The sequence below is a fragment of the Schistocerca gregaria genome, chromosome 2 (assembly GCF_023897955.1).
Source record: "Schistocerca gregaria isolate iqSchGreg1 chromosome 2, iqSchGreg1.2, whole genome shotgun sequence".
In the NCBI taxonomy this organism is placed as follows: Eukaryota; Metazoa; Arthropoda; class Insecta; order Orthoptera; family Acrididae; genus Schistocerca; species Schistocerca gregaria.
Genome location: NC_064921.1, coordinates 456,619,994 through 456,646,849, shown reverse-complemented (window position 1 = coordinate 456,646,849; position 26,856 = coordinate 456,619,994). Strand labels below are relative to the sequence as shown.

Here is a 26,856-nt window from a genome sequence, read left to right as displayed (position 1 = left end):
TAGTTTCCCTGTGTTAACTGGTTCCAAGCATCTGAGATATTAGGTAGCAGTAATGCATCACCTACTGTATTATCACACACACACACACACACACACACACACACACACACACACACAGCCCCTACATGGTGCCAGATGGGCACACAGTGCCAGTGCTGTATTTTGGCAGGTGGACTATATTGCTTTGGGTGGAATGGGTAGAGGAGGATAGAGGCAGGAGGCAGGGAGAAGTATTGAGGTTGGCTGACAGGTGGCTCGGAGGGAGGCAGGTAAGTGGCTGTGCATGTAATCACAGTTGTAGGAGTCGATGGGAGAGGCACAAGTTGAAGGTGACATGGGGACATAAATGGGGAGGTAGCAGAGGAACTGTTGGGTGAAGAGTGCAGGGACAATTGGTTACCCGAGATATGAGGCCAGTACGAATTTGGGAGCGGAGTATGTGTTGTAAGGATAACTGCCATTTGCGTAGTTCAGAGAAGGTGGTGGTGAAGTGTCAGTATTTTACTGCTATGGCTTGTTAAACTTATATTTTGGCAGCCTAGGGGCAGTAGAGGTATATTTTCCACACAACATATACAATAATTATACAAATTACGAGTTCTGTATATACAAAGTTTGATTGAAATTGCTCCACAAGTGTCTGACTTATGTCTGTATGTTACCACACCTCAAAAATGCGCCTCCCACTCCCGCCCGCACGCGCGCCCACACACACACACACACACACACACACACACACACACACACACACACACACACACACACACACATTTATATATATAGGTACAGTCCCTTACATTTTGTGTATGCTATTGTTCTTATCAATACTTCATTTCTTCAAACTGTGGTCTCCTTTCTTTATCTCTCGCTAGAATCCATATTTCACTTTCATGTGGTATAATATAAATAGCCCTGATTTTATTTTCTGGAGTTGAATTATTGTCTCACTTTCTTATTTTATTTGTTAAATGTACAGAATTGTGTTGTTAACGTATATATATTAAACATCATAGTTTTGTACTTAATTATTCTTGAAAAGATAAATTATATTTTAGACAGTTGACCAAATTTCTACATTGATAAAAAGTTGAACTACACAATTTCACCATTGCTTTCATTTTTATAGGTGACAACACAGGTGTTGAGACATCAGGCGAAGTTGGCCAGAGTGGAGGGGATGCAGATCAGCAGCAGCCACCTGACGGAAGCAGCAGCAGCAGTAGTACTGTCATTCCTGTCATCTCAGTCACAGATGTGTCAGTTGAAGAAGCAGGCGAGGGGGAGACACAGGATAGTTCAACTGCAGGTGATATTTTAGGTTGGTAACGCCTCTTTTGTCTTTGTTAGAGATTTCCTTCTGTACCTAAAGAAAATTTTTGGGTTTAAAGTTGCATAACATGAAGAGCCACAGCAATTATACACGCATTATTTCTTTCAATATTTTATCAAAACTGAACACTGATCAGTAGCGAGTTATCTTATTTTCCAACTATTCAAGATGTTCCGTGACTATATGAGAAAAAGTTCTACTACAGCTGTATCTTGAGAATGTCTTTATTGTCTCTCAATACTAGTTTCTGCACCACATACCGCCATCCTCAGGCCCACTGCCAATAGAGTATTAGATTTCCGTGTTGCATTTATTGTGGACTCCTTGTTACTAGTGCACATGGACCAGTTTTCCTCGGGAGTCTCTACTTGGCATGGTGTCGAGTAGAGACTCTTAAGGAAAGCTAGCCCACGTGTACTAGTAACAAGGACTCCACAATAAATGTGCCAAGGAGATTGAAGATTCTTTTGGCAATAGACCTAAGGATGGCTGTAATGTGCCACCGAAATTAGTATTGTGAGACAATAAAGACATTCTCAAGATACAGCTGTGGTGGAACACTCTCTCTCTCTCTCTCTCTCTCTCTCTCTCTCTCTCTCTCTCTCACACACACACACACACACACACACACACACACACACACACACACACACACACACACACACACAGATATATACCAAGCGGGAAAGCGCCGGTAGACAGGCACAATAAATAAGACACACACACACACACACACACACACACACACACACACAGAATTTCTAGCTTTCGCAACCGACGGTTGCTTCTTCAGGAAAAAGGGAAAGACGAAAGGATGTGGGTTTTAAGGGGAAGGGTAAGGAGTCATTCCAATCCCGGGAGCGGAAAGACTTCCCTTAGGGGGAAAAAAGGACAGGTGTACACTTGCGCGCACGCGCACGCACACACACACATATCCATCCGCACATACACAGACACAAGCAGACATTTGTAAAGGCAAAGAGTTCGGGTAGAGATGTCAGTCGAGGTGGAAGTACAGAGGCAAAGAAGTTGTTGAAAGACAGGTGAGGTATGAGCGGCGGCAACTTGAAATTAGCCGAGGTTGAGGCCTGGCGGATATCGAGAAGAGAGGATATACTGAAGGGCAAGTTCCCATCTCCGGAGTTCGGATAGGTTGGTGTTGGTGGGAAGTATCCAGATAACCTGGAAGTTGTAACACTGTGCCAAGATGTGCTGGCCATGCACCAAGGCATGTTTAGCCACAGGGTGATCCTGATTACTAACAAACACTGTCTGCCTGAGTCCATTCATGCAAATGGACAGTTTGTTGCTGGTCATTCCCACATAGAAAGCATCACAGTGTAGGCAGGTCAGTTGGTAAATCACGTGGGTGCTTTCACACGTAGCTCTGCCTTTGATCATGTACACCTTCCGGGTTACAGGACTGGAGTAGGTGGTGGTGGGAGGATGCATGGGACAGGTTTTACACTGGAGGTTGTTACATGGGTAGGAGCCAGAGGGTGGGGAAGGTGGTTTGGGGATTTCATGGGATGAACCAAGAGGTTACGAAGGTTAGGTGGATGGCGGAAAGACACTCTTGGTGGAATGGGGAGGATTTCATGAAGGATGGATCTCATTTCGGGGCAGGATTTTAGGAAGTCGTATCCCTGCTGAAAATTTCGAAATTTTTTTCTTTTTTTTTTCGAAATTTTCATGAATTTCCCCACCCTTTAACGTGTTTTGGATACAACACAACTACCTAACCTTTGCACCCATTGTTGTTCACCAACCTAAGTTCAGCTCAGGATCAACATAGCTCATCTCAAACCAACACTTTTTCGACTTTTTTCACAACTTTCTCTCTCCCTATATATATTTCTATTTATTTTCACTTTAACCTCATATTACCCTTTCCATCTTCTAATACCATGTCAACCTCACAACATCACTACAATGACCTCATTAAATTTTATTTACATTCCCTCCGCAAACATGCCTTCGCCCTAGCCAAATTACGCTCCCATATTTTATTTAGCCAGGTTTGTCTGACGTTTGGCATTACCCCCAAAGGCCTCACACTTAAAGTTCCCATCTCTGGCTGCAATCCTTCTTTCCATCAGTCCTTATACCAGTTCCAAACTGCACAATCCATAGCCCTCACCCGCCTAATCCTTCACCTATACATCGACTCAGCCAATGAGCACACCCGTCAACTCCTATCCCAAATCAAAGTCCTCAATCTTTCCTCTCCCACATCCACACCAGCTGTTCATAGCATCCTCCTACAGGCCAACCGCAAATTAGAACAGCATGCCACCCTCCACCTCAAAAAACTGTCCAATCTCCTGGTTTCCCACGTCCGGAAAGGCAACTCACTCACCCTCCACAACCTTTCCAAGAAACCTGAACCTCCTCTCATTGCACACAGACCCAGTCTCTCCCATCTACTCAATCTCCCACTTCCAGCTCCACTCCCCCCAACACCTCAAAATTCTAGTCAACACAGTCTGGAATCACAACACCCCAATTCAGTAGTTAACCTTTCCTCCAAACCTCTCTCCCACTCCGAAACCTCTGTCCTATCCAAAGGCCTCACCTTCAGCCCCACTCCCAGGTTCAACCAAACTGCCCTTGTCAAATATTTACTGTCCTACACTCGTAGTCTCTGCTGGAAATATCACTTTGCCACGAAGAAAAAAATCCTAATCCTAATGATCCAACTCCCAAAGACACTATCCAAATTGAACCCTGCCTGGAACAGTTCCGTCCTCCATCACAGTGGGACCCACCACCTCTTCCTCAAAATCACCCTCTCCAAACCTTCCACGAATTTCTCACTTCCAGCCTTGCCTCTCAATCTTTCTTGAAAAACCTTAATCCTACTCCCAACATCACCACAGCCGAAGCCCAGGCTATGCGTGATCTGAAAGCTGACCGATCAATCATCATCCTTCTGGCTGACAAGTGTTCCAAGACCGTGGTACTTGATCGTCGGGAGTATGTGGCTGAGGGACTGCGTCAGCTTTCAGACAACTCTACATACAAAGTTTGCCAAGGCAATTCCATTCCTGATGTCCAGACGGAGCTTAAAGGAATCCTCAGAACCTTAGGCCCCCTACAAAACCTTTCACCTGACTCCATCAAACTCCTGACCCCACCGACACCTCACACTCTTACCTTCTACCTACTTCCTAAAATTCACAAACCCAAACATCCCGGGCACCCCATTGCAGCTGGTTACCAAGCCCCCACAGAACGTATCTCTGCCTACGTAGATCAACACCTTCAACCCATTACATGCAGTCTCCCATCCTTCATAAAAGACACCAACCACTTTCTCGAGTGCCTAGAATCCTTACCCAGTCTGTTACCCCCGGAAACCATCCTTGTAACCATTGATGCCACTTCCCTATACACAAATATCCTGCACGTCCAGGGCCTTGCTGCAATGGAACACTTCCATTCACGCCGATCACCTGCAACCCTACATAAAACCTCTTTCCTCGTCACCTTAGCCAGCTTCATCCTGACCCACAACTTATTCACTTTTGAAGGCCAGATATACCAACAATTAAAGGGGACAGCCATGGGTACCAGGATGGCCCCCTCGTATGCCAACCTATTTATGGGTCGCTTAGAGGAAGCCTTCTTGGTTACCCAAGCCTGCCAACCCAAAGTTTGGTACAGATTTATTGACGACATATTCATGATCTGGAATCACAGTGAAGAACAACTCCTGAATTTCCTCTCCAACCTCAACTCCTTTGGTTCCATCAGATTCACCTGGTCCTACTCCAAATCCCATGCCACTTTCCTTGACGTTGACCTCCATCTGTCCAAAGGCCAGCTTCACACATCCGTCCACATCAAACCCACCAACAAACAACAGTACCTCCATTATGACAGCTGCCACCCATTCCATATCAAACGGTCCCTTCCCTACAGCCTAGGCCTTCGTGGCAAACGAATCTGCTCCAGTCCTGAATCACTGAACCATTACACCAATAACCTGAAAACAGCTTTCGCACCCCGCAACTACCCTCCCGACCTGGTACAGAAACAAATAACCAGAGCCACTTCCTCATCCCCTCAAACCCAGAACCTCTCACAGAAGAACCCTAAAAGTGTACCACTTGTGACAGGATACTTCCCGGGACTGGATCAGACTCTGAATGTGGCTCTCCAGCAGGGATACAACTTCCTAAAATCCTGCCCCGAAATGAGATCCATCCTTCATGAAATCCTCCCCACTACACCAAGAGTGTCTTTCCGCCGTCCACCTAACCTTTGTTACCTCTTGGTTCATCCCTATGAAATCCCCAAACCACCTTCCCTACCCCCTGGCTCCTACCCTTGTAACCGCCCCCGGTGTAAAACCTGTCCTATGCACCCTCCCACCACCACCTACTCCAGTCCTGTAACCCGGAAGGTGTACACGATCAAAGGCAGAGCCACATGTGAAAGCACCCACGTGATTTACCAACTGACCTGCCTATACTGTGACGCTTTCTATGTGGGAATGACCAGCAACAAACTGTCCATTCGCATGAATGGACTTTGGCAGACAGTGTTTGTTGGTAATGAGGATCATCCTGTGGCTAAACATGCCTTGGTGCACGGCCAGCACATCTTGGCACAGTTTACACCTTCCGGGTTATCTGGATACTTCCCACCAACACCAACCTATCCGAACTCCGGAGATGGGAACTTGCCCTTCAGTATATCCTCTCTTCTCGATATCTGCCAGGCCTCTACCTCCGCTAATTCCAAGTTGCCGCCGCTCATACCTCACCCGTCTTTCAACAACTTCTTTGCCTCTGTACTTCCACCTCGACTGACATCTCTGCCCGAACTCTTAGCCTTTACAAATGTCTGCTTGTGTCTGCGTGCGTGCGTGCGTGCGTGTGTGTGTGCGCGTGCACTAGTGTACACCTGTCCTTTTTTCCCCCTAAGGTAAGTCTTTCCACTGCCGGGATTGGAATGACTCCTTACCCTTCCCCTTAAAACCCACATCCTTTCGTCTTTCCCTCTCCTTCCCTCTTTCCTGAAGAAGCAACCGTCGGTTGCGAAAGCTAGAAATTCTGTGCGTCTGTGTGTGTGTGTGTCTGTGTGTGTCTGTGTGTGTGTGTGTGTGTGTGTGTGTGTGTGTGTGTGTGTGTGTGTTATTTATTGTGCCTGTTTACCGGCACTTTCCCGCTTGGTAACTCTTGGAATCTTTGTTTTTAATATATTTTTCCCATGTGGAAGTTTCTTTCTATTTTTGGACATGCATATCTTTCTCAACCATTTAACAATAAAGTCTTCAGCTCGATCATTCCTGTGGTAAATCTATAGTATCACTTCCATTCCTTAATTAAATTCATGTTTTGGTGACCATTAAAATTACCAGCTTGTTTTACTGGGTGTTTTGAACGGGCTTCGGGCACAGTTCGTGCAGAGTGACACTTTGATAGACTGTTTAAACAATATATTGTTCAAATTATATTTCCAACTGCATTTAATTTAATTTTGGGAAATAAGCTATAAATTTTGGAAACACAATCATCTGTATACATTAAAAACAGTTGGACTAAACAAAATGTTTCATATCCTGATCAGCAAACATTGGCTTGCTGGTCTAAGTAACAGCACAATCTGTTCCATTTGGTCGCGTGATCAGTATCCAGTATGCTTCAAGTCACATCACTTCAGCCAGTTAGTACAAAAGTTAATTACAATTTAGACACCTACAATACGCTCGTCTCCAAAGAAAACCTTATTATACAATCAATGACACACACACACACACACACACACACACACACACACACACACACACCATAGTTCTGGTGCTCACCTCACATACGCCTGTAGCAAAATAGTCACAGTTGCGAAGCATTTTAAAGAATTCCCCAAATTTGTATTTACTGTTATCATAACAACAACAACAACAACAACAACAGGTACCATCTCCAACCACAGTACAGACTGCAATAAAGTGTAACTTGAAACAGCTGCAAGAGCCATGCAAGGTTCAGGAAAGGTGCACACTGTTCCTGCTCCTACAGTGCACAACCGTTTGCAGCCTCAATCACTGTGCTGATAAAACCATCATGCCACAGTACATATTAATTCAAGCTGCGTTAGTCAAGAACCTCTGCACATATACATAAACACAGTGAAGATTCTACTCAGCATAAAACAGAAAACTAATGGAGTGTACGCTCTCCTGCTGAAAGTGTACTTAACAGAGTTCATTTACCATTTCCACAAAGTGTCTGTGTCATTCAGTTGAGCTGACTTAGTCCTTTCTTGCAATCCTACAAGCATATATCATCGGTATTGTTGGCATCAAAGACAAGCTGGGCAGCTTTACCAGTTCAACTATCTCTAGCAACCAATTGGCAGCTCATTTGCATTATGAAACCCAAATTTTCAGGGATTTTTACTTTTGTTTCCTTCGAAAGTGGCTTCTTATCTTTCTCCATAACAATCTGCGTCTTAAACTTGAATGATGAAATAAAACTCTGTACTCCCACAAAAAAAAAAGCACAGCTCAGTGCAGCACTTGCGAAATGTTTAAACAGCCCCTTCCATCCATCTTGCACTGCTCGGTGATGCTGACAGCCTGGCTGCTAATGAGGATGCTCCTCGTCATCACTTCGGGGAGGACTGGTGTCCAGCACAGATTACTTGACACCAAAGATGTACTTGCTCATTGCACAAGCTTTAGAGTTGAATAGTTATCTATTGTTACAGCAAAAAGCGTTGAGTAAAGTATCAGTGTATTGTAAAGGACAAATTTAATCAACTGACTGGTGCCAGATTTTACAACCTGATACAGGCTTGGGCACCCTATGTATAAGGTGCCTACATAGTGTTAGCCACTGCCCAGCCACATCTTCACTCCAGGTTCCGAAAGCCAATCAATGCTGCCTCTTGATGAGTAAATATCGTTACACCGCACAATACATGGAGGTCAACTTTCTTGCGCCGTGGACACTCTAGTGCTGAATCAATAGAAGTTGTTAAAAGTGAAAACTATTTGTGTCACTAGTGTATTGTCTCCTTCCACTGTCAATATAACATAAACTATACCGTGTGTAGCATTCTGAGTAAACATTTCATAAGTATTGTACTTTACTGTGCTGTGCTGTGCTATGCTATGTAGTCGTTCAAGTTTAAGATGCAGACTGTTATGAAGAGAGATGAGGACACACTTTCAAAGGAAGCAAAAGAAAAAATCGCTGAAAAAGTTGGGTTTCATAATACAATATGTGCTGCCTTTGCACAGAGTTGAGAGACCTATATCCACACTGAAAAAGAGAGCTTAATAACAAAATTGTCTTTTGGAAACAGAAAGTAAAAGTAGTGTAAACGTCAAAAGGAAAAAGTAATATGCTAGTTACTTTAAATATATGGAGCTGGAATACGTTACAAAGAAATGTTTACAGACTCCATATGCTTACATTATCACAGTGATGTTACATGAAAAAAAAGAAAAAAAAGATTAAAAAAGAAAAGAAACTATTCTGGTGGCCGATATCTTCAGCACTGAAGATTCCTCTGCACGTAAGGGGTGGATCTTGCCCGAACCTCTCATAGTGCTCCAGTTGCTTCTTCTGTTTATGATAGCTTGACATGCTAATCATAGGTTTAATAAAAAATTATGTTCAACCTTCCTTATAGGGAGCTATTCTTACCAATTAAAAATAATCTCATTTTCATTCATGATTTGTGACAAAATAATGTCAAGAAGCAATTTTTCAGTAGACTACAGCAAGATGGATAAAATATTGATATGTAATTGACAACTCCAGCTAGAGAATATTAATGTTTCTCTACAGCAGCAGCAACAGCCAGCCGAAACAGAAGCAGCAACAGGGTAGTAACCAATTTTGCGAGATTTTACGAGTTCCTAACCAAGTGAAAATTGTATAGTTTCATCTGCGTGCTTTGGTAGTTTAGTTTCTTGAATTTTTGCGTGTTAATTTAATTTTTAATAGACACAGCTCTCTCGTTTGTGTTGGAGAGTAGCCGATTTCATGACTTATTAAAAGTTCCTAATCAGGAGAGAATTATTTAGTCTCACTTCAGTGCTCTGATAATTTAGTTTTTGAATCTCTGCATGTTAATCTAACTTGTTAGACACAGTTCTTGCATTTTTGTCAGTGTCTGCAGTAGAATTCTATAGTGTGTGTTGGTAGTCCTTTATTTGTCTATGTTGTGTATGGATAGGGACTGTGATTGCTGGGTGCAGATGTGAGCCAAGTTAGTGACACTTCACTCTCAGCTACAGCCTGTGGTAGCTTTGATTACACAGCTTGAAGCTGCAGTGGATGGGTGGCATTGTTGTGGGCTGGCTGTGGGGATCCAATGGACATGCAGCAGATCTGAGACCACCGTTTGGTCCACACTGGGGACCAGCCCAGTTACTACTTGCTCTCTGGTTGACACTTCACCCATGGTCAAGTGGTTAGTCTAACAAACATGTTTCAGGTGCTGTCTATGGCTGACACTGTCCCTCAGCCAGATGTAGTCATTTGTCCTGTTTCAGAGGAAACCTCTCAGCCTGGAAGATCTGGGCAATCACTGATGGTGGGACTACTGGTTGTGGGGGAACTCCAATGCTAGGCGTATTACGGGGCCACTTGGGGACATGGCTCCCAAGGAGGGCAAGAAAGTTGGTTGGCTTTCGGGTGCTGCTAAGTAGATCAGGAGTCCACTACACATAGGATGCAGCTGCACAGGTTGCGGGGGCTGTGTGGTATGGACTGGGTGGCTTTTTCAGTCAGAGGGTCTCGAGGAAACACACAAGGGCTTCAGTCTCAAAGGATTCAAGTCAAACACAGGAAGAACATAGATCCCTGGAACCATTGGTATAACAGTTGTAAATTGTAATAGCTGTGTTGTGAAAGTACCAGGATTCTAGGCACTAATAGAAAGCACTGATGCTCAAATCCTTACACGCGCTGAAAGCTGGCTAAAACTGGAATAACTTCAACCAAAATTTTTGCAAATGACCCAACAGTGTTACAGAAGGAATAGGCTAAACACAGTTGGTAGTGATGTGTTGCTGTTAGAAGTAGTTTATCTTGTTGTGAAATTGAAGTAGATACAGGCCCTGAGAGTTAGTAAGGGTAAAGGTCATTCTTGGCAGCCAGAATAAAATAATAATTGGATCACTGTACCGACCTTCCAACTCAGATTATACAGTTGCTGAAAGTTTCAAAGAAAACTTGAATATAATTTCAAACACGTAACCGACTCATACAATTATAGTTGGTGGTGATTTAAATTTACCCTCAATGTGTTGGCAAAAATATGTGTTTAAATCTGGCAATACACATAAAACACCATTGAAAAATGTGCTAAACGCTTTCTCTGAAAATTATTTCGAGCAGTTAGCTCGTGAGACCATTCAAATAGTAAACTGTTGTGAACACACACTTGACCTCTTAGCAACAGTTAAGTCTGAGCTAATAACAAGCATCAAAACAGACAAAGGGATTAGCCAACACAGGGCTGTAGCGAGACTGTATATTGAAACTCCAAAATCCTCAAAACATTTACTTGATGCCTCCCTGAGAGATTACCTCCAACCCTTTGAAGTTAGCAGTGTACTGAAATGTAGGCCTGGTGTGACTTGAATTCAAAGAAATAGTATCAACAGCAGTTAAGATAGTTGTACCAAATAAATTAATGAACCACAGAGCTTATTCCTCTTGGTGCACAAAAGTCAGAAAACTGTTGCAGAAACAACGAAAAAAGTGTGCCAAATTGAAATGAACACAAAACCTCCAAGATTGGTGATCTTTTAGAGAAGCTCAAAATGTAGCACGGACTTCAATGCAAGATTCTTATAATAATAGTTTCCACAATGAAACTTTGTCTTGAAACCTGACAGAAAATCCAGAGAGATTCTGATTGTATGTAAAGTATGCTACAGCATGACGCAGTCAATGTCTTCTCTGTGCAATAGCAATGGAAATTGTCACTGAAACAGATGAACATGGAACCACTCAGCATAAGACATGATGGTAACATTATAAAAAACCCAACTACTATATGTAATATTTTTAATAACTACTACATTTCTGGTGAACAATCAACGCATATTACAGATTCACAGATAGAGATCCGATGCCATCTCACCCAATGTACCGAATTTGAATTTGTGGAAGTGAATGAGCAGGAGGTTCGCAGGGCAGTATACATGCTAAAAAAAAAAATTTCATCTGGATGGGATGGTGTTTCCAGTGCTATTACTAAAGCATGCTTAAAAGAAATTTCTAAACCTCTTACTCCCCTGATTAATTGCAGCATTAGAGAAACATGTATCCAACGGTTCTAAAAATGAGTGTAGTGAAACCAGTGCATAAAAAGGGAAGTAAGGAAGAAGTCTCCAACTATAGACCAGTATCATAAATTCCCACTTTTAGTAAGATATTCGAAATCATTATCCTTTCCCAACTAAATGCCTTTTTCACAAAACATACACTGCTTGTAGATTCGCAGCATGGCTTCAGAAAAGAGCTAAGTACAACCACAGCAGTTACACAGTTCATCCATGAAGTTCACTGTTTGTTGGACCAGAAGATGCAGACTGTGGGTATATTTTTGGACCTGACAAGAGCATTTGATATGGTAAACCACAGGGTACTTCTTTAAAATCTAAAATCTTATAGTATTGTGAATCAAGCAATGAATCCTCTAACCACGTACCTGTTGAATCGTATGCAAAGCACTACATTGTCATAAAAACAAGATAATAAAATCATGAACACCCAGTCCACCAGTGAACCTGTATTACAAGATGTTCCACAGGGCTCAATCCTTGGACCCTTTCTCTTCCTTATATATACTAACGACATTGCGCAACCCATTAGCTCCCATATTGTAAGCTATGCAGATGACACATCTATCTTATTCTATGGGAGTGAAACTAAAGAAATAGAATCTCTTGCTGCTAGTGGTGTAACAGAAGTAACAAAATACTTCAATGCTCAGGAACTAAAGGTGAATATCACCAAATCTCAACTACTGACATTTAAAACAGGCAGTTCTCATCACAACAATATGAAAAGTGTGTGTAATATCTCTGCAACAGAAAATGGTAACTGTAAATTCCTGGGTGTATATGTTGATGAAAATTTGCGGTGGACATACCACATTAATTTCGTATGCGGAAAAGTCAGTAGTGCCATATATTACCTCAGCCAGCTCGGAAAGATAGTTCCTAGCCAAGCACTGAAATTAGTATATTGGAACACTTTACCCCTTTCTCAATTACGGAATTGAACTATGGGGCTGTGCAGCTGATACACATTTAAAAAGAATTCTACTACTGCAGAAAAGAGCAATAAGAATTATACATGGGATGGGACATAGAGATCCATGTCGTGAAGCGTTGGTGCAGCACGAATATCTGACAATATGTTCTGTGTACATCTTCAAAATAGCTGTATTTTTTATAAGTCAACCAACAGAAGCTACCAAGGGCAGTGATGTACACGATCGCAACACTAGAACAAAGTGTAACTATTTCCGTAACAGAACAACGTTAAAAATGACGAAGTCCATATATCAGTGATTTGATTTGGTATAACAAGCTACCAAACTCTCTAAGAACGTACTGGGAAATGTCTTTAAAATAAAATTAAACTCTTTTCGAATAGAATAGAATATTTTTATTAGCCTTTCAGTATTTTTCATACAATTGGCTTCGTCAAAGTTTACGGAGGGTTTTACTTCCAGTATGATATTCAAATAGGGGAGAAAAGGAACTAAAGACCTTTTCTTCAGCATTATATAAAACAATGTTTTATACAGTAATTAAATACACACATAAAAAAGAATCACAGTAAATAACAAGCTTATATAATATCAAAACATTTTCTTCATAACTTAGGTAAAACATATATTTTGATGATTAGTTTCTAAGAATTCTTCAGTTGTATAGAATTCTGTTGTTTTTTAGCCAGGTTTGCAATGTATTGTTATATTTATTTAGTGGTACTGTACGAGCTGAGCATGGTAACTTATTGAAAAATTTTATGCTTAAATACTTATAGTTATTATGGACTACAGCAAGTCTTGTGGAAGGCAAGTCCAGCAGGTGACTGTTTCTTGTACTGTGTGCATGCACATCACATCACATCACATCTCATGCTCAGTTTTTTCAGATTTTCTCTGGCATATATTAGACAGTTATATATGTACATGCTTGGCACTGTCATTACACCAAGAGATTTAAAATAATTTCTACAGGACTCTCTGGGTGTTAACCCCTCCATGCACCTGATTGCTTTCTTCTGCCATCTGAAAATACATTCAGCCCCTGGGGAGTTACCCCAAAGCAATATTCCATATTGCAGTTGGGAATGAAAAAAAGCATAGTACGAGTGGAGTGGCAATTGCTTGCTCACACTGTTTCTTAATTTATACAATAAGAAAAGTACTTGTGCTAGTTTACTACATAGATAATTAGTGTGTCCTTCCCAAGAGAGCTTTTGGTCTATGATTAGCCCAAATAATTTCACTGTTTTGTTTTCATTTTTAGTTACTTTGAGATTAAATATTATTTCTTCTGTTTTTGTTTGATTTATGCACAGCTGGTTAGCCTGACACCAGTAATTAGCCATTTGCATCATTTCTCTATTTTTGTCCAGTACATTCTGTAAGTTCTCTCCTGTACTTATTAATGTCATATCGTCAGCATATAGTATGTTCTTACATGGTATGTAATTCGAGAAGTCAGTAACATAGACAATGAACAGGAAAGGTCCAAGAACAGAGCCTTGGGGTATTCCTCTTTCTATAGGGAGTATTTCTGACCTCTGCCTATTTGCACATACAAGTTGTAACCTATTGCTTGGATAAGATCTGAATAGTCGGAGTGTGTCATCTTCAATGCCATAGTATTTTAACTTTTTGATGAGTATGCCATGTGACACCGAGTCAAAAGCTTTACTTAGGTCAATAAGTGTTCCAGACATTGATACCCTTTTTTCATACCATTCATAAACATTGCTTACCAAAGCTTCTACTGCTTTTACAGTTGATAGGAGTGACCTGAAGCCAAGCTGTTGTTCATTTAAAATATTGTTGGTTTCAAAATACCTGTATATTGGCTTATGCACACAATTTTCTACTAACTTGGATATGATTGGTACTATTGAAATGGGTCTGTAGTTATTTGGGAGGTTTCTTTCACCTTTTTTATACACAGGCAATGTAACTGTGAGCTTAAGACAGTCGGGGAATATTCCTTCATCTAGTACTTGATAGTGAGAGAAGTGGCATTTCAATTTCTTTTGCTATACATTTAATGATGAGATTACTGAGTCCATAATAATCTTCTGTTTTGGAATTACTTAATTTGTTTATTGATTTATGAATATCATTTAATGTGATTCGGATCCAAGTGAACTTCTCACTTCTTGTCTGTTTTGCACAAGTGAGCAATGCTTCTGCATCAGAGGCAGAATTGATGGGTGGGGTGGTGACGCTATTTACAAAATATTCATTGAGAATATTGCAGTCAATAGGGATACTCCTTTCTTTATTGGTATTATTTACTTCCCTTTTAATGACAGTCCAGGCAGCTTTACATTTATTTTTAGAATTTAAAATATATTCATCATTTGCACAGCACTTAGCATTTTTTATTTCTAATCTGTAAAGGTTTCTCATTTTAGTGTAATTTTCCTTGTCCCTATCACTGTTATGAGATATGTCTTTCATAATCATCAGTAGTACTATGAGTTTAAGTTGTGAGGTGTACCATTTGTTAGTATTTTGTTGCTTATGAGTAATATTACTCTTGTACCTTTTGGTTACCAAGGGGCATGTCATTTCTACTATATGCTTGATCTCTGTCAGGAATATGGAAAAACATTTATTAATTGTTTTCTTGTTCTCCATTACATGAGTCCAATCCATTTCTTTTAACTGGTTTATCATTTTGTTTACATTGGATTCACCTAGAATTCTATATGTCACTTCTCTCTCTGTAGAACTGAAGGCTAACTTTTCTATTTGAAGCCAAAGCCCTGCATGATCTGATATTCCTAATTCTATTACATCACATTGTATGGAGTCTCTTTGTACATTGCTAATTATGGTATCATGGCATGCGTTCAGTCTAGTGGGTTTTTCATTGAGACAGTAATAGTTTAATGACTTCAGAGTGTTAATCATATGAATTACATTTTTTTTTCTTTGCCCTTATAGCTATGTTAATATCACCTACAATTACAATTCTATGCTGTTTATATTTTGACAACAACAATATTAAAGTATTAATTTTTTCTATAAATACTATCTCATCAGAGCCTGGGATTTGATTGATAGAGACAATTACAGTTTTCTGTTCGTGCATTGCCACACCGGCTACTTATGTTGTAGCTTCAAGGCATATTCTACCAAGGTCTATAACTGAGTAATGCAATTCAAGGTCACTTTTGACATATATTGAGACCCCACCATGTGTAATACTTTTTCTGCAGTAGCTTGTAACTAACGAATATCCAAGAGGAACACACAAGTCTATTTCAGTGTCTTTCATCCAGTGTTCATTGATGCATAGAACACTGCAGTTGATTTTATCAATTGTAATTAATTGATTTTACACCTAAGAGATTGTACATTCATATGAAGGAGGAGGAAACTGTCACTGCTACACAGTGGTATTCTACTCTCACAGAACCTTCTGTATTCATTTATTTTCGCTACATGATCTAGGGTTTCACAATTATCTGAATGAATGAAACTGCTGCAGTTTCCACTTAATGTGGTTTCTAACTTTCCTTCGTCTGCAATGTCGTTTTCTCTAAAAAAAGGAGGTGTACATTCATGCTCTGTGGGACTGTCTTTTAAGACAAGTCTGCTGCGAGCTCGTATTTCATTTACAACTTTGTTTATCTCCTGACACAAAAATGTTTTCCCACGGTAATTTAGATGCTCACCATGTTCAGTGTGCAAATTTCTTTCAAGTCTACTAATATCCACTACATTACATTTAGCATAAATGGAACATAGTTGTTTGATTTTAATATTTGTTTTACGAATCTCTTTGTTAACACATGAATTATAGATCAAGTCATATCTATGAGGTATCGTCACAACAAAAGTGTTTTCTACCTTACTTACATCTAAAAAAAATTTCAAACCTGTTATACACTTTTTGGCTTCATTATGTGCTACGTCATTTGCAAAAGTCGCACAAACAACAAAGTCACTGTCCTTGTTGTATTCTTGAGTTCTGAGATGCATCCAACATTTTCTGTCCTCGCACCGGGTTTTATGATGCCAGTTGCACGAAGATCCGTATTCACATCCTATAGAGTATTTGCTAGCTTTCTTCTGTGGCCGTCCGCTAGAAAGAGCACATTGTGTTCCTTTGTTCGCTGTTTCTGGCTGTTGGCGATGTTTTTGCAGCTCCTTACAATGTTTTTATCTTCACATTGGGTGGCTTGTTCACTTTCAATGTTTATGGGGTTGCTGCTGCTTTCTGATAACACACTGACCTTGTTTGTGCCCACGAGATTAGGTTTATTCCACATATTTCATTGTGAGCAAGGCATTTTTTTAGTCACTTTGTTTGTCATTACACGAGAAATAGTTTTTGAATTGTTTACACACTTTAGGCCACTGTTTTCACTTTGAAGGGCATTTGAGTTGGGCCTATTTATGCAGTTTTGACCATTACTTTCACTGGCATTTGAGTTCGGCCTATTTACGCAATTTTGACCAGTACTTTCACTGGAATGCATGTTTTAAGTTGTTTATGCTCTTTTGGCGTTTAGTGCTCGCAACCAATGTTTTTAACTCACGGTTTTTGTTCTCAAGTTTAGTGATATCTCGTCTCAGTATATCAGCAACTAGCTGTAGACTTTTTAATCGTTCATTTAACTTTTTGATTTCTCCTTTACCGTTATTACAAACACTATTTTTTACAACGTGGCTGTACCTTTTTGTCTTGTTAATATCACTCACTTCTGCACTTGACGCGCTTTCCCTTAAATATTGTACAGCTTCCCAATCCTTTGTAGTTCCTACCTCTTTCGTCAGCTGAACATGTAAGGCAGACTCGCATGCTTCACAACAAAACTTAATTCGCACTTTCGAATTTCTCACGAGACGTATTTCACTGTTGCTTAGACCAACACAATCACTGTGAAACTGTTTTCAACACCATAATCCACAGATCACGAATATTTCCGTGGTTTTTATTAATTTATTGCACTTAAGACACAATTTACTCTTGTCACTAGCCACCATCTTGAAGCAAGCCTCTTCATGTTTATATTCTTCCAATGAATTTTAAGATAGTGATTGTAACATGAGGCATTAGCATATCAGTTGTAATGTGATAAATGTAAAAAATGGACATAAGAAGCAACTGCTACAGAATATAGTGTATTTTATAAGTATAAATATAACCATAGTATTAAGTCTGGTGTTTGCAAAAGCCGTCATTACGATGGCTCCACGCAAAGAAAATGTAAATAAATAAATAAATAATAAATTAAAAAGTTACTAAAGACTGCATTCTGATATTCCTTCACCAAAGAAGTAGTAAATATTCCAGAATTTGAGTCAAGAACAGTTGCCAATGTGAGTAAATTAGAAGTAAATACCCTCAGAGCAGTGAAGAGATTTAAATCGCTTAATAAAAGCAAGACTTCTGGTCCAGACTGTATACAAGTTAGGTTCATTTCATAGTATACTGATGCAATAGCTCCATACTTAAAAATCATATGCAACTGCTCGCTCAACAAAAGATCCATAACCAAAGACTGGAAAGTTTCACAGGTCACTCCAATAATCAAGAAAGTCAGTAGGAGTAATCCACTAAATTATAGGCCTGTATCATTAGCTATGAATTTTGAGCATACATTGGGTCGAACATTATAAATTACCATGACGAGAACAGTCTATTGACACAGAGTCAGCATTGATTTAGAAAACATCATTCTTGTGAAACAGAAGTAGTTCATTGCTCACATGAAGTGTTGAGTGCAATTTCAAGGGGTTTCAAATTGATTCTGTATTTCTAGGTGTCCTGAAGGTTTATGACACTGTACCTTAAAAGTTGTGTGCCTACGGAATATCATCTCAGTTATGTGACTGGACTCATGATTTCCTGTCCGAGGTCACAGTTCATAGTAACTGACAGAAAGTCATCGAGTCTCTGGCATTACCCCAGGTAGTGTTACAGGCCCTCTGCTGTTCCTTACCTATATAAATGATTTAGAAGGCAATCTGAGTAGCTGACTTAGGTTGCTTGCAGATGATGCCGTCATTTATTGTATAGTAAAGTCCTCAGAGGATCAAAACAAATTACAAAACGATTTAGAAAAGGTATCTGTATGGTGCAAAGTTGACGGTTGTCCCTAAATAATGAAAAGTGTGAAGTCATCCACATAGAAGGAATCTGTTAAACTTCAGATGCACTATAAATCAGGCAAATCTAAATGCCATAAATTCAACTAAATACCTAAGAATAGAATTATGAGCAACTTAAATTAGAAAGAACACATACAAAATGTGGGGAAGGCAATACAAAGACTGCGTTTTACTGGTAGAACACTTAGAAGATGCAACTGATATACAAAAGAAATTGTCCATCCTCTTTTGAACTACTGCTGCCTGGTGTGGGATCCTTACCATGTAGGATTAATGGAGTACATTGAGAAAGTTCAGAGAAGAGCAGCACAGTTTGTGTTTTTGAGAAATAGGGGGAGAGTGTCACTGACATGATACTGGATTTGGGGTAGAATCATTAAAACATAGGCGTTTTTCATTGTGGTGGGATCTTTTTGTGAAGTTTCAATCACCATCTTTCTCTTCTGAATGAGGAAATGCTTTGTTGACACCAACGTACATAGGGAGAAACAGTCATCATAATAAAATAAGAGACATCAGAGCTTGCGAAGAAAGATATAGGTGTTCATTTTTTCTGTGTGCTGTTCGAGATTGCAGTAACAGAGAATTATTGTGAAGGTGGTTCAATGAACCCTCTGCCAGGCATTTAAATGTGATTTTGCAGGGTATCCATGTAGATGTGGATGTAGATAAAAAGAGCTTAGATACAATGTATTATTTTCTACAGCCATTTCCATATATCCTGTCAAAAGATAATACTAGAGAGTCCTACATTCATGATATGAGAGAAGGGGAGCAGATGCAGGTGCTGCTTAAGGTCCTGATGGAGTTGGTTTGCCTTAGCCTTCCTGCAACCTGTCATGAAGCTTTAAGTATGTATCTATGTCATGTAGATTACTGTGATGAGCATACAGTGTAGTGTTGGGGTCGTGTTATGGATGAAAGGGGAGAGTGAACCCCAGGGCCTGAATGTAGCCTACTTCTTGTGAATAGCACCAAGGGGGCTGCTAAGATTAGTGTCTCCATCCAACAGACAAATCACCATCAACAGTGTCGCAAGCTCTGACACAAAGACTGATGATAAGGAACTTTACCCCACTACCTCGCCTCCCCTTTCCACTGATAGTGAGAATTTCGTCCACTAGCGGGATTCAAACCGGCTTGCCTCAGAGTCAAGAATAATCACACACATGTGCGTTAGTAACCTCAGCTACAGAGGCGAGTTGTCAAAAGGTGTTCGTATAAAATGCTGTGAGGAATATATTGTTGAGGTGGTGACATTAGCTGCCACTTGCAGTATGGTAATAGTTCTGCCACTTGCAGTATGGTAATAGTATTTATACGTAAAATAAGAGAAAGACAACAATTTACATACAGGGGACTGGTGCGTGGCACACAGAAATACATAATAGAAAACATTTAAGCCTGTCTTTTGAGCCCTTTCTGTTTTTCTAGGAGAGTACACAGATTCTCACACAACCACACAGACACTCAAATGCATACTCTCAAGTTAGCAGCAAGACTTGCTGCAACTGCAATCATGTACATTTGGTTGTCTGTGTTGTTGTGTGTACTTTCACTAGGAATAGAACAATAGCTTGAAAGCTAGTGTTCCATTTTTCTATTATGTGTTTCTGTGCACCACAAACCAGCCCTCTCTAGGTAAGTGGTTGCCTTTCCCTTATTTTATGTATTTTCCATCGATGAATTGCCATTATTGTTACGCATTATTACCATTTTTACTCCGTTCATCATAAGAAATAAACCTCATGTAAGCATTACATTATGTATTCTTTCATGTTTGCTGGAACCTCATAGGATTTTGTTTCAGGTGGAATGGAAGCCAAACTGTGTAAAGTATAATCAAGTACGATAATGAGGATACATTTTGCTTGCGTTATGCATACATAGAGTCACGATAATACTGGATAACTGCTTTATTGGCTCATTTAACTTGGACAGCACTGGCCAGCTACCTGGCCCAACTAGCCTGTGGTGGTGTAAACAGTGAGAACAATATAGTCTTGAATGTCATTTAATTTTTGAACACAAGAAAATAATGGTAAAACTCAGGTGAAATGCTTCTTAGGTGATCTGACGGAAAACATAACATGCCTTGGAACTTAGCTAACAAAGTACTATAATACAAATGAAGAGTGATGAAAATTCCTAACTTAAAGAAAGGTAATTTTTCTGCATTAGCAATGTGGAGCTTAAAAGTGTTCTACTGGGATTTCACCATGTAGTTAAACATTGAACCCACTGAAGGTATTAGTCATCTGGTAATCTCTGAACTCCTTCCATATCGGACTTCAAGGAATACGGTATATTTCGGTACTGCTATGTTGCTAGCAAGGCAGTCGGCAACAGAATCCCAAGCCACCAAAAAGTCCACATTTCCTCCTTCCCCTCCTCCTGAGCTGAGGCTGCTGACCAATCATTGCATTTGTGTTTCTTTACATCAGGTTTATTCTTATGATGAACGGAGTATAGTTATACACGTCAAGTAACAAATCTATTACTAAGAGTATACATGTTAACATAATGCTTTCATTACCGTTTCTCTTTTTATTAAGTTCTCTGGAGAGGAGAGACCAGTTTGAACACTATTTAAGAAATTTAAACCGTTTTGGGATATTTAATTGAATTAATGCTCTATGGATTGTTTCAGAACTTGAAGAACCAGATCTGGAACAAATAGAAAGTGAAGATCAAGATCAGGGTGGCTCAGATGTGATGGAAGAAGTTGATCATGGTAAGCATTGGAAATAAAATATTTTGGTTTGCTTATGAAGAAATACAGATACATTTCATGACTACTCTTATCAAACAAGCCCAATTTTTAATTTGTGACTTGTGTTATCAGACAGAACAAACATCTGACCAGAACATAGTTCTTACCTAATTGTTAATAATCCCTTCTTAAAAAACTAAGTTAAGCCAAGTGTAATGTTGTTTCTCATTCTTTCCAAATTTGGTTATATCCATGCTATATTTTGTCAAAATGGTTGTATGTTCTGGGAGAATTTCTGTCACCTTTGATACTTTTTCTGTCATTTGGAACTGTGTTTTGATGTACACCAGATTCCCAATTATCTAGGTGCAGATAATCAGACTTGAGAATTGAGTCTACCTAAAGAGTGGTCACTGTGCAAACCATGAGGTGCATGGCAGAGGACTTACACTGATTGGCAATTTTTGAAAACATCCAAAATGAAGTCTCAAATGTTCTGTTATAATTATGATGAATATTTTCATAAAGAATACAAGTTCTGGATCTCAAGACATCATCTAAGGCTCTCTAATAATGGACGGTTAGGAAAGAATTAGAATTTACACATGTGCAGGTCGTATGATCTGTTAACATTCAGACAGTTCCTGTGTCTCTGTTACCATAGTTCAGCGACACAAAGAAAGAAGGAAGGAGCTTCACAATAATTGTTTCCATGAAAATCAATATCACTATTGGTGTGGTTTATGAGGGTTCATTTTATACCACATAAACTGACTACTATGGCACTGAAGCAAGCTGTCCATGTGCAAAATTACTGCAGAGTATAATTAAACACTGACGTTTATTAAAATTGGGCAACAGATGTACATGGCAGTTTGAGCCAGTGTGTTTGTGAATATATGAATTTATGATATTCATAACTGGTGATAATTACCAACAAAGTTATGACTCGATTCTCTCATTGACTTTCTCATAAAGGCATTACTATATGGAATGTTGAACAATCACTTCATATCCCATCACATGGTGTATTGATAACACAGAGGGGTCAATTGTCTCTAAAGGTGCAATTCCACTGAGGCAACATACGGTATATGGTTATTACGCACACTGCGTGGAGCGTGAAAGAGTGACGTCATAGCAAGTGCCATCTGCTGGCAGACACTACAGTGCTTGTTTTTAAGTGTATATATAACCTTGAATAATGTTATTCTTACACTTTATATATACTCCCACATGCTCATCAGGAAGAATGCAATCTTATACCAAAATCAGTACCCATAGAATAAAGGAAAAATAATAGGAAGTGGTATTACAAAATTACCGAGATATACCTTTTTTGATTTAAACAACACTCATTTTATCATAAATACCATGTAACGAAAAAAATGGTATATTTTCATGCAAAATATTATTTTTAATCATTCCAACATGCTCATAAACATTCCTATTAGTTGTATAAACATTCATAATTAAACAATACATATCAAAATAGACAATATACTGGGAACTGATGTCCTCTTTAGTGCTGTGGCTTGTAACATGGGAGAGTCATTTCCACATTTTTTATTTAATAAAAAACCCTCTCTCTCTTTTCACAGACAGTTATGTTCATAAACTTGTTTTCTCGTAATCACTGTGCCAGACTTCACTTCCAGATTTGTTGTCTTGCTCTCCACCAGTCACTTTATTAATGGCACATTTCCTTAGAATATTATCAAAATACTCACCGAACTGCTAAGAGAGTGCACCAGTATTGCTTGTAACGTCCTGTAGTTCCTCAGGTTTCAGAGGAATGACATCTGTTTATGCTCTTGGCACACTGTGAAAATGAGACTATCCCACTCTAAATCAGAGGAAATTCATGTTTCACCATTCCACTGCTATTTCATGAAACAAACATAAATTTTGACTAAACAGTGTACTCAAATATTTTGTATTGCGTAATGCCCATTTTTCTCCTTCCACAGTTACATATTTCTTAAAAATTTATCTATATATTTCTATATATTTATGATAAGGTCTTGTGCGTACAGTTCAACATGCATGAGTTTCATTGCTTTCTGCAGTACCGTGAACAATTGGTGGGGAGTATGCAGTGTATCTTTTGTCCTTTTTTGTAATACCAGACTTGCAAGATCCGTATCATAAGCATTGTCAGATAATCCACGGTCTGGACACATGGAAAACATTGGAAAATCTACCACTATGAACTGAAGTCTTCCAAAATTGAACCATTGTGGGATTCCTGTTCTGTTCTGTTCAGGCTTTTGTTCATTGTACATGTACATGTAGATGAAAGCTTGCCATCAGAAAATATACAAATAAGAAATATAAATACCCATTGCTGCTGCAAATAAAAAACACCAGTTACTGGTATGTGTGGAATAGGCACATTGTGCATGAAATCAAATGTGATCATTCCTGATATTCCTGCCTCTCTGCCTCTTCATTTGTACAAGTTTTTTTGCAGTGTTTCATGTTATCATAGAACTGACATGCCTGAAGCTTACGGAGTTTCAACTCATTTTCCGCTGCCGTCTTGATAGCAGTTTTATTTTTTCTTTCAGTTTCACATTTAAGCCTCTCACATTCACTACAGACATCCAGTTGAGGACAAGAAAGCCATAGTTGTAATGATTCTTGAAACAATTGTAAAAATAAGGATATTTTTTTTAACAATCCTGGGTCAGTAGTATTGCCTTGAGACCTGTAAATTATGTAAATTTTGGAAGCACATTTTCCAAGAAAGTAATCGTACATGCTCTTCACAGATAAAGTATTTGAGAGGTATCTCTTCTTCCTACCACAGTGTCCATAATGTGTTAGCTGTACTGAAAAAGAGTTTATGAATTGTGCTTTCGTGACATTAGTATTTTCTGGAACTGAGTAATGGTTTCTGTTTCTACCATGACCATCATGTGGAAAAGTCACTCTTCCACAAAGTAGATGGTACGGTCTCTCCACTCAGCATTTTATTATGGTATGGAGTGCAATAAAAGCTTTCTCTCAGTGTTTTGTTATGCTATGGAGTGCAGTAAAAACTTTCTTGCATACCATAACTTCCTTGAAGCTGACTTTAACATGCAGAATTAAAAATTAGGTAATTGATTTGTATTACCATAATACTGGAATTATTTTCATAATAAGGTAACCCTATAAAATAGATTCATTTACCATCGACCTTATGGTGTTGTGCTGGTGCAACACAAATGAACTAATGGGTATTAGTAAATTTTTTTGACATGAGCTGAACATATGCTTTACTGGAATGTTAGTGACATATATAAAGTGAATCCTGAAATAATCTAACAAGTGCAGAAATGTAAGGTCTTGGGCCATAACTCACATATTTATGTTATTTTCTTTTTAATTATTTTTCAAAAATTGAATCAATGATTTGCAAAGTTTGAGAATGAAAGAGTTAATAAAGTAATATTGTTGTCATGCCAGTTACCTAATAATAGTTTGCTGTCCTTCCATGATTGGTAATGGAATTCGGGTGTGGTTGCTGAATTCTGTCAAAAATAGTTCCTTCTCAGCAGCTGAGAACTTCCCAAAAATAATTGTGTTTTCATCTGTAAACAGATATTAGCATACGATTAACCTGTATACTTCAGCGAATAACACACTTTTACGAGTTTCCTGCATTAAAACTTAAAAATAAATTGAAAATTTGTGTAGATGAAAGGAATTGATAATCGTCTTTTGTTATAATATTTCTAAGCAACTTGCTTACACTATTATATTACGTACAAACATTGTATGACTGTTTACCTGAAATCTGCATCTATTTTCCCTTTAGGAACAATATTTCCTTTCCAGTTGGTTTGTTCCAAACCCATTAGCTTCCGTTGTATAACCAAATTTCACTTCCACAATTTAGTGCATTGTTCTTTCTTCTAAATTTATGTAAATTGTCTCCGAACTCATCTGATGATTCCATCACCAAAGCCATTTTGAAATCCCACTACAGCATTGCCATCACACCAGGTTCTTTCGTGCAATATAGGGGCTGGTCTCTGTGACAAGTCCTCTTTCTGCATGAAATTAAAATTTATCACTGGTTTAGACAGGGGAAAAAAATCACTGAACACATCTCATTTTAGAACCAGCAGATTAAGATTCTTGTGAAAATAACTACTGCAGTATTAGCTCATACACCCCAAAAATTATATGTCCCGTTTTTGATCTCGGTGCCTTAGTTTCTTCTTAATTTTGGGTAGGAACTAGAAGAAGGGTGTAATTTTCATGTCAGGGGAACCTTATAACGTCTTATCACAAAAAGTACTGAACTCACCGAAGAACTTTGTCACCATTTTGATTATTGAATTACTTCTCTCAGAAAGGGATTTTTCCAAAGTCGTGCATTGCATTTGCTGTTCAGAAAACTACATTTATTTGTCAATTTTGACAGTATTTCGCTCATAACAAGTATGAAGTTGGAAAAACTCCACCAAAATCACATAAAAATTCACTTGTAGTTAGCACCTCTGAGTAAGTAAAAATTCATTTCTTAACTTTTGATTACTTTCTCAGTGATATAAAATGTCTGACAGGCAGCAAAGTAAAATTTGAAAGTGAACTGAAAAAGTTTCTTCTTGACAGGTGCTTATAATCCGTACAAGAATTTTTATTATTGTAATGTGTAAAATGTGTTGGGTAGGCATTACTAACTCACATCTGTATATTAAATAAATAAATAAAAATAAATTTACAGATGTCAGCATGTAGCCACATTTACAAATTAATTTGTGATGTGAATGTAAAATGACTCATCGCACATCATTACTATTTATCGTGCAAAATAATCCATGGAACATGAAACTAACCAACAAACAACAAATAATTAGGACCAGAGTTAAGATTTTCCTGGAAAGAGACATAATGTAATGTTCACATGTGGGAAAAATACCTACTTGACAAGTAGCAGGCACAACGGTTTACACAGCAGCAGTGACAATACAGTTAAGCTGGCAGTGTAAAGCTCTCATTGGTGTATTGGTGGTGGGAGCACCCTCCTAGCTGTCAAAGGCCACCTTATTTCAAGCGTGCTTTAAATATCTCTGTCACTAACAATCTGATATCGACCAGTATTATCCCATGATAGTTGGTGTCTGATTCTCTCACCATTGGCTTGATATCCACTAAGTACTGAAAATCTTCTCAACTAATTTGTGTCAATTTTTTTTAACAGTGTTCCAGTGTAAACATGCCGCCCCCCTCTCATTTTCCTATAACATTCATTGTAAAACTATTGATCTCCATTACAGCTGAGATGATATGATGATTGTCTTTCTGATTATAGTTGTGAAGCTTGTTGGCTAGTAAACATTGACTAGAATGAGTAATATTCCTTCCACTGTGAAATTGCTTCACTCAGTTCACTTAAATCACTATTTATTAACTCCATATAATTTTCTGTCAGCATTTCAGATTACAC

General features: G+C 38.9%; 1 protein-coding gene across 5 annotated transcripts in view; it reads left to right on the top strand.

The window, feature by feature from the left end:
• Positions 1–26,856, top strand: part of LOC126325636 (nucleoprotein TPR-like) — a 263,392-nt gene that overhangs the window by 221,520 nt on the left and 15,016 nt on the right. For 3 of the 5 annotated variants that reach the window (XM_049995265.1, XM_049995268.1, XM_049995266.1), the window contains 2 exons: positions 1,127–1,318; positions 21,351–21,434. In XM_049995265.1, the coding sequence (XP_049851222.1) occupies positions 1,127–1,318; positions 21,351–21,434 (276 nt within the window). The remainder of the gene's footprint in view (positions 1–1,126; positions 1,319–21,350; positions 21,435–26,856) is intronic. The other 2 variants (XM_049995267.1, XM_049995269.1) reach the window with 1 other exon arrangement.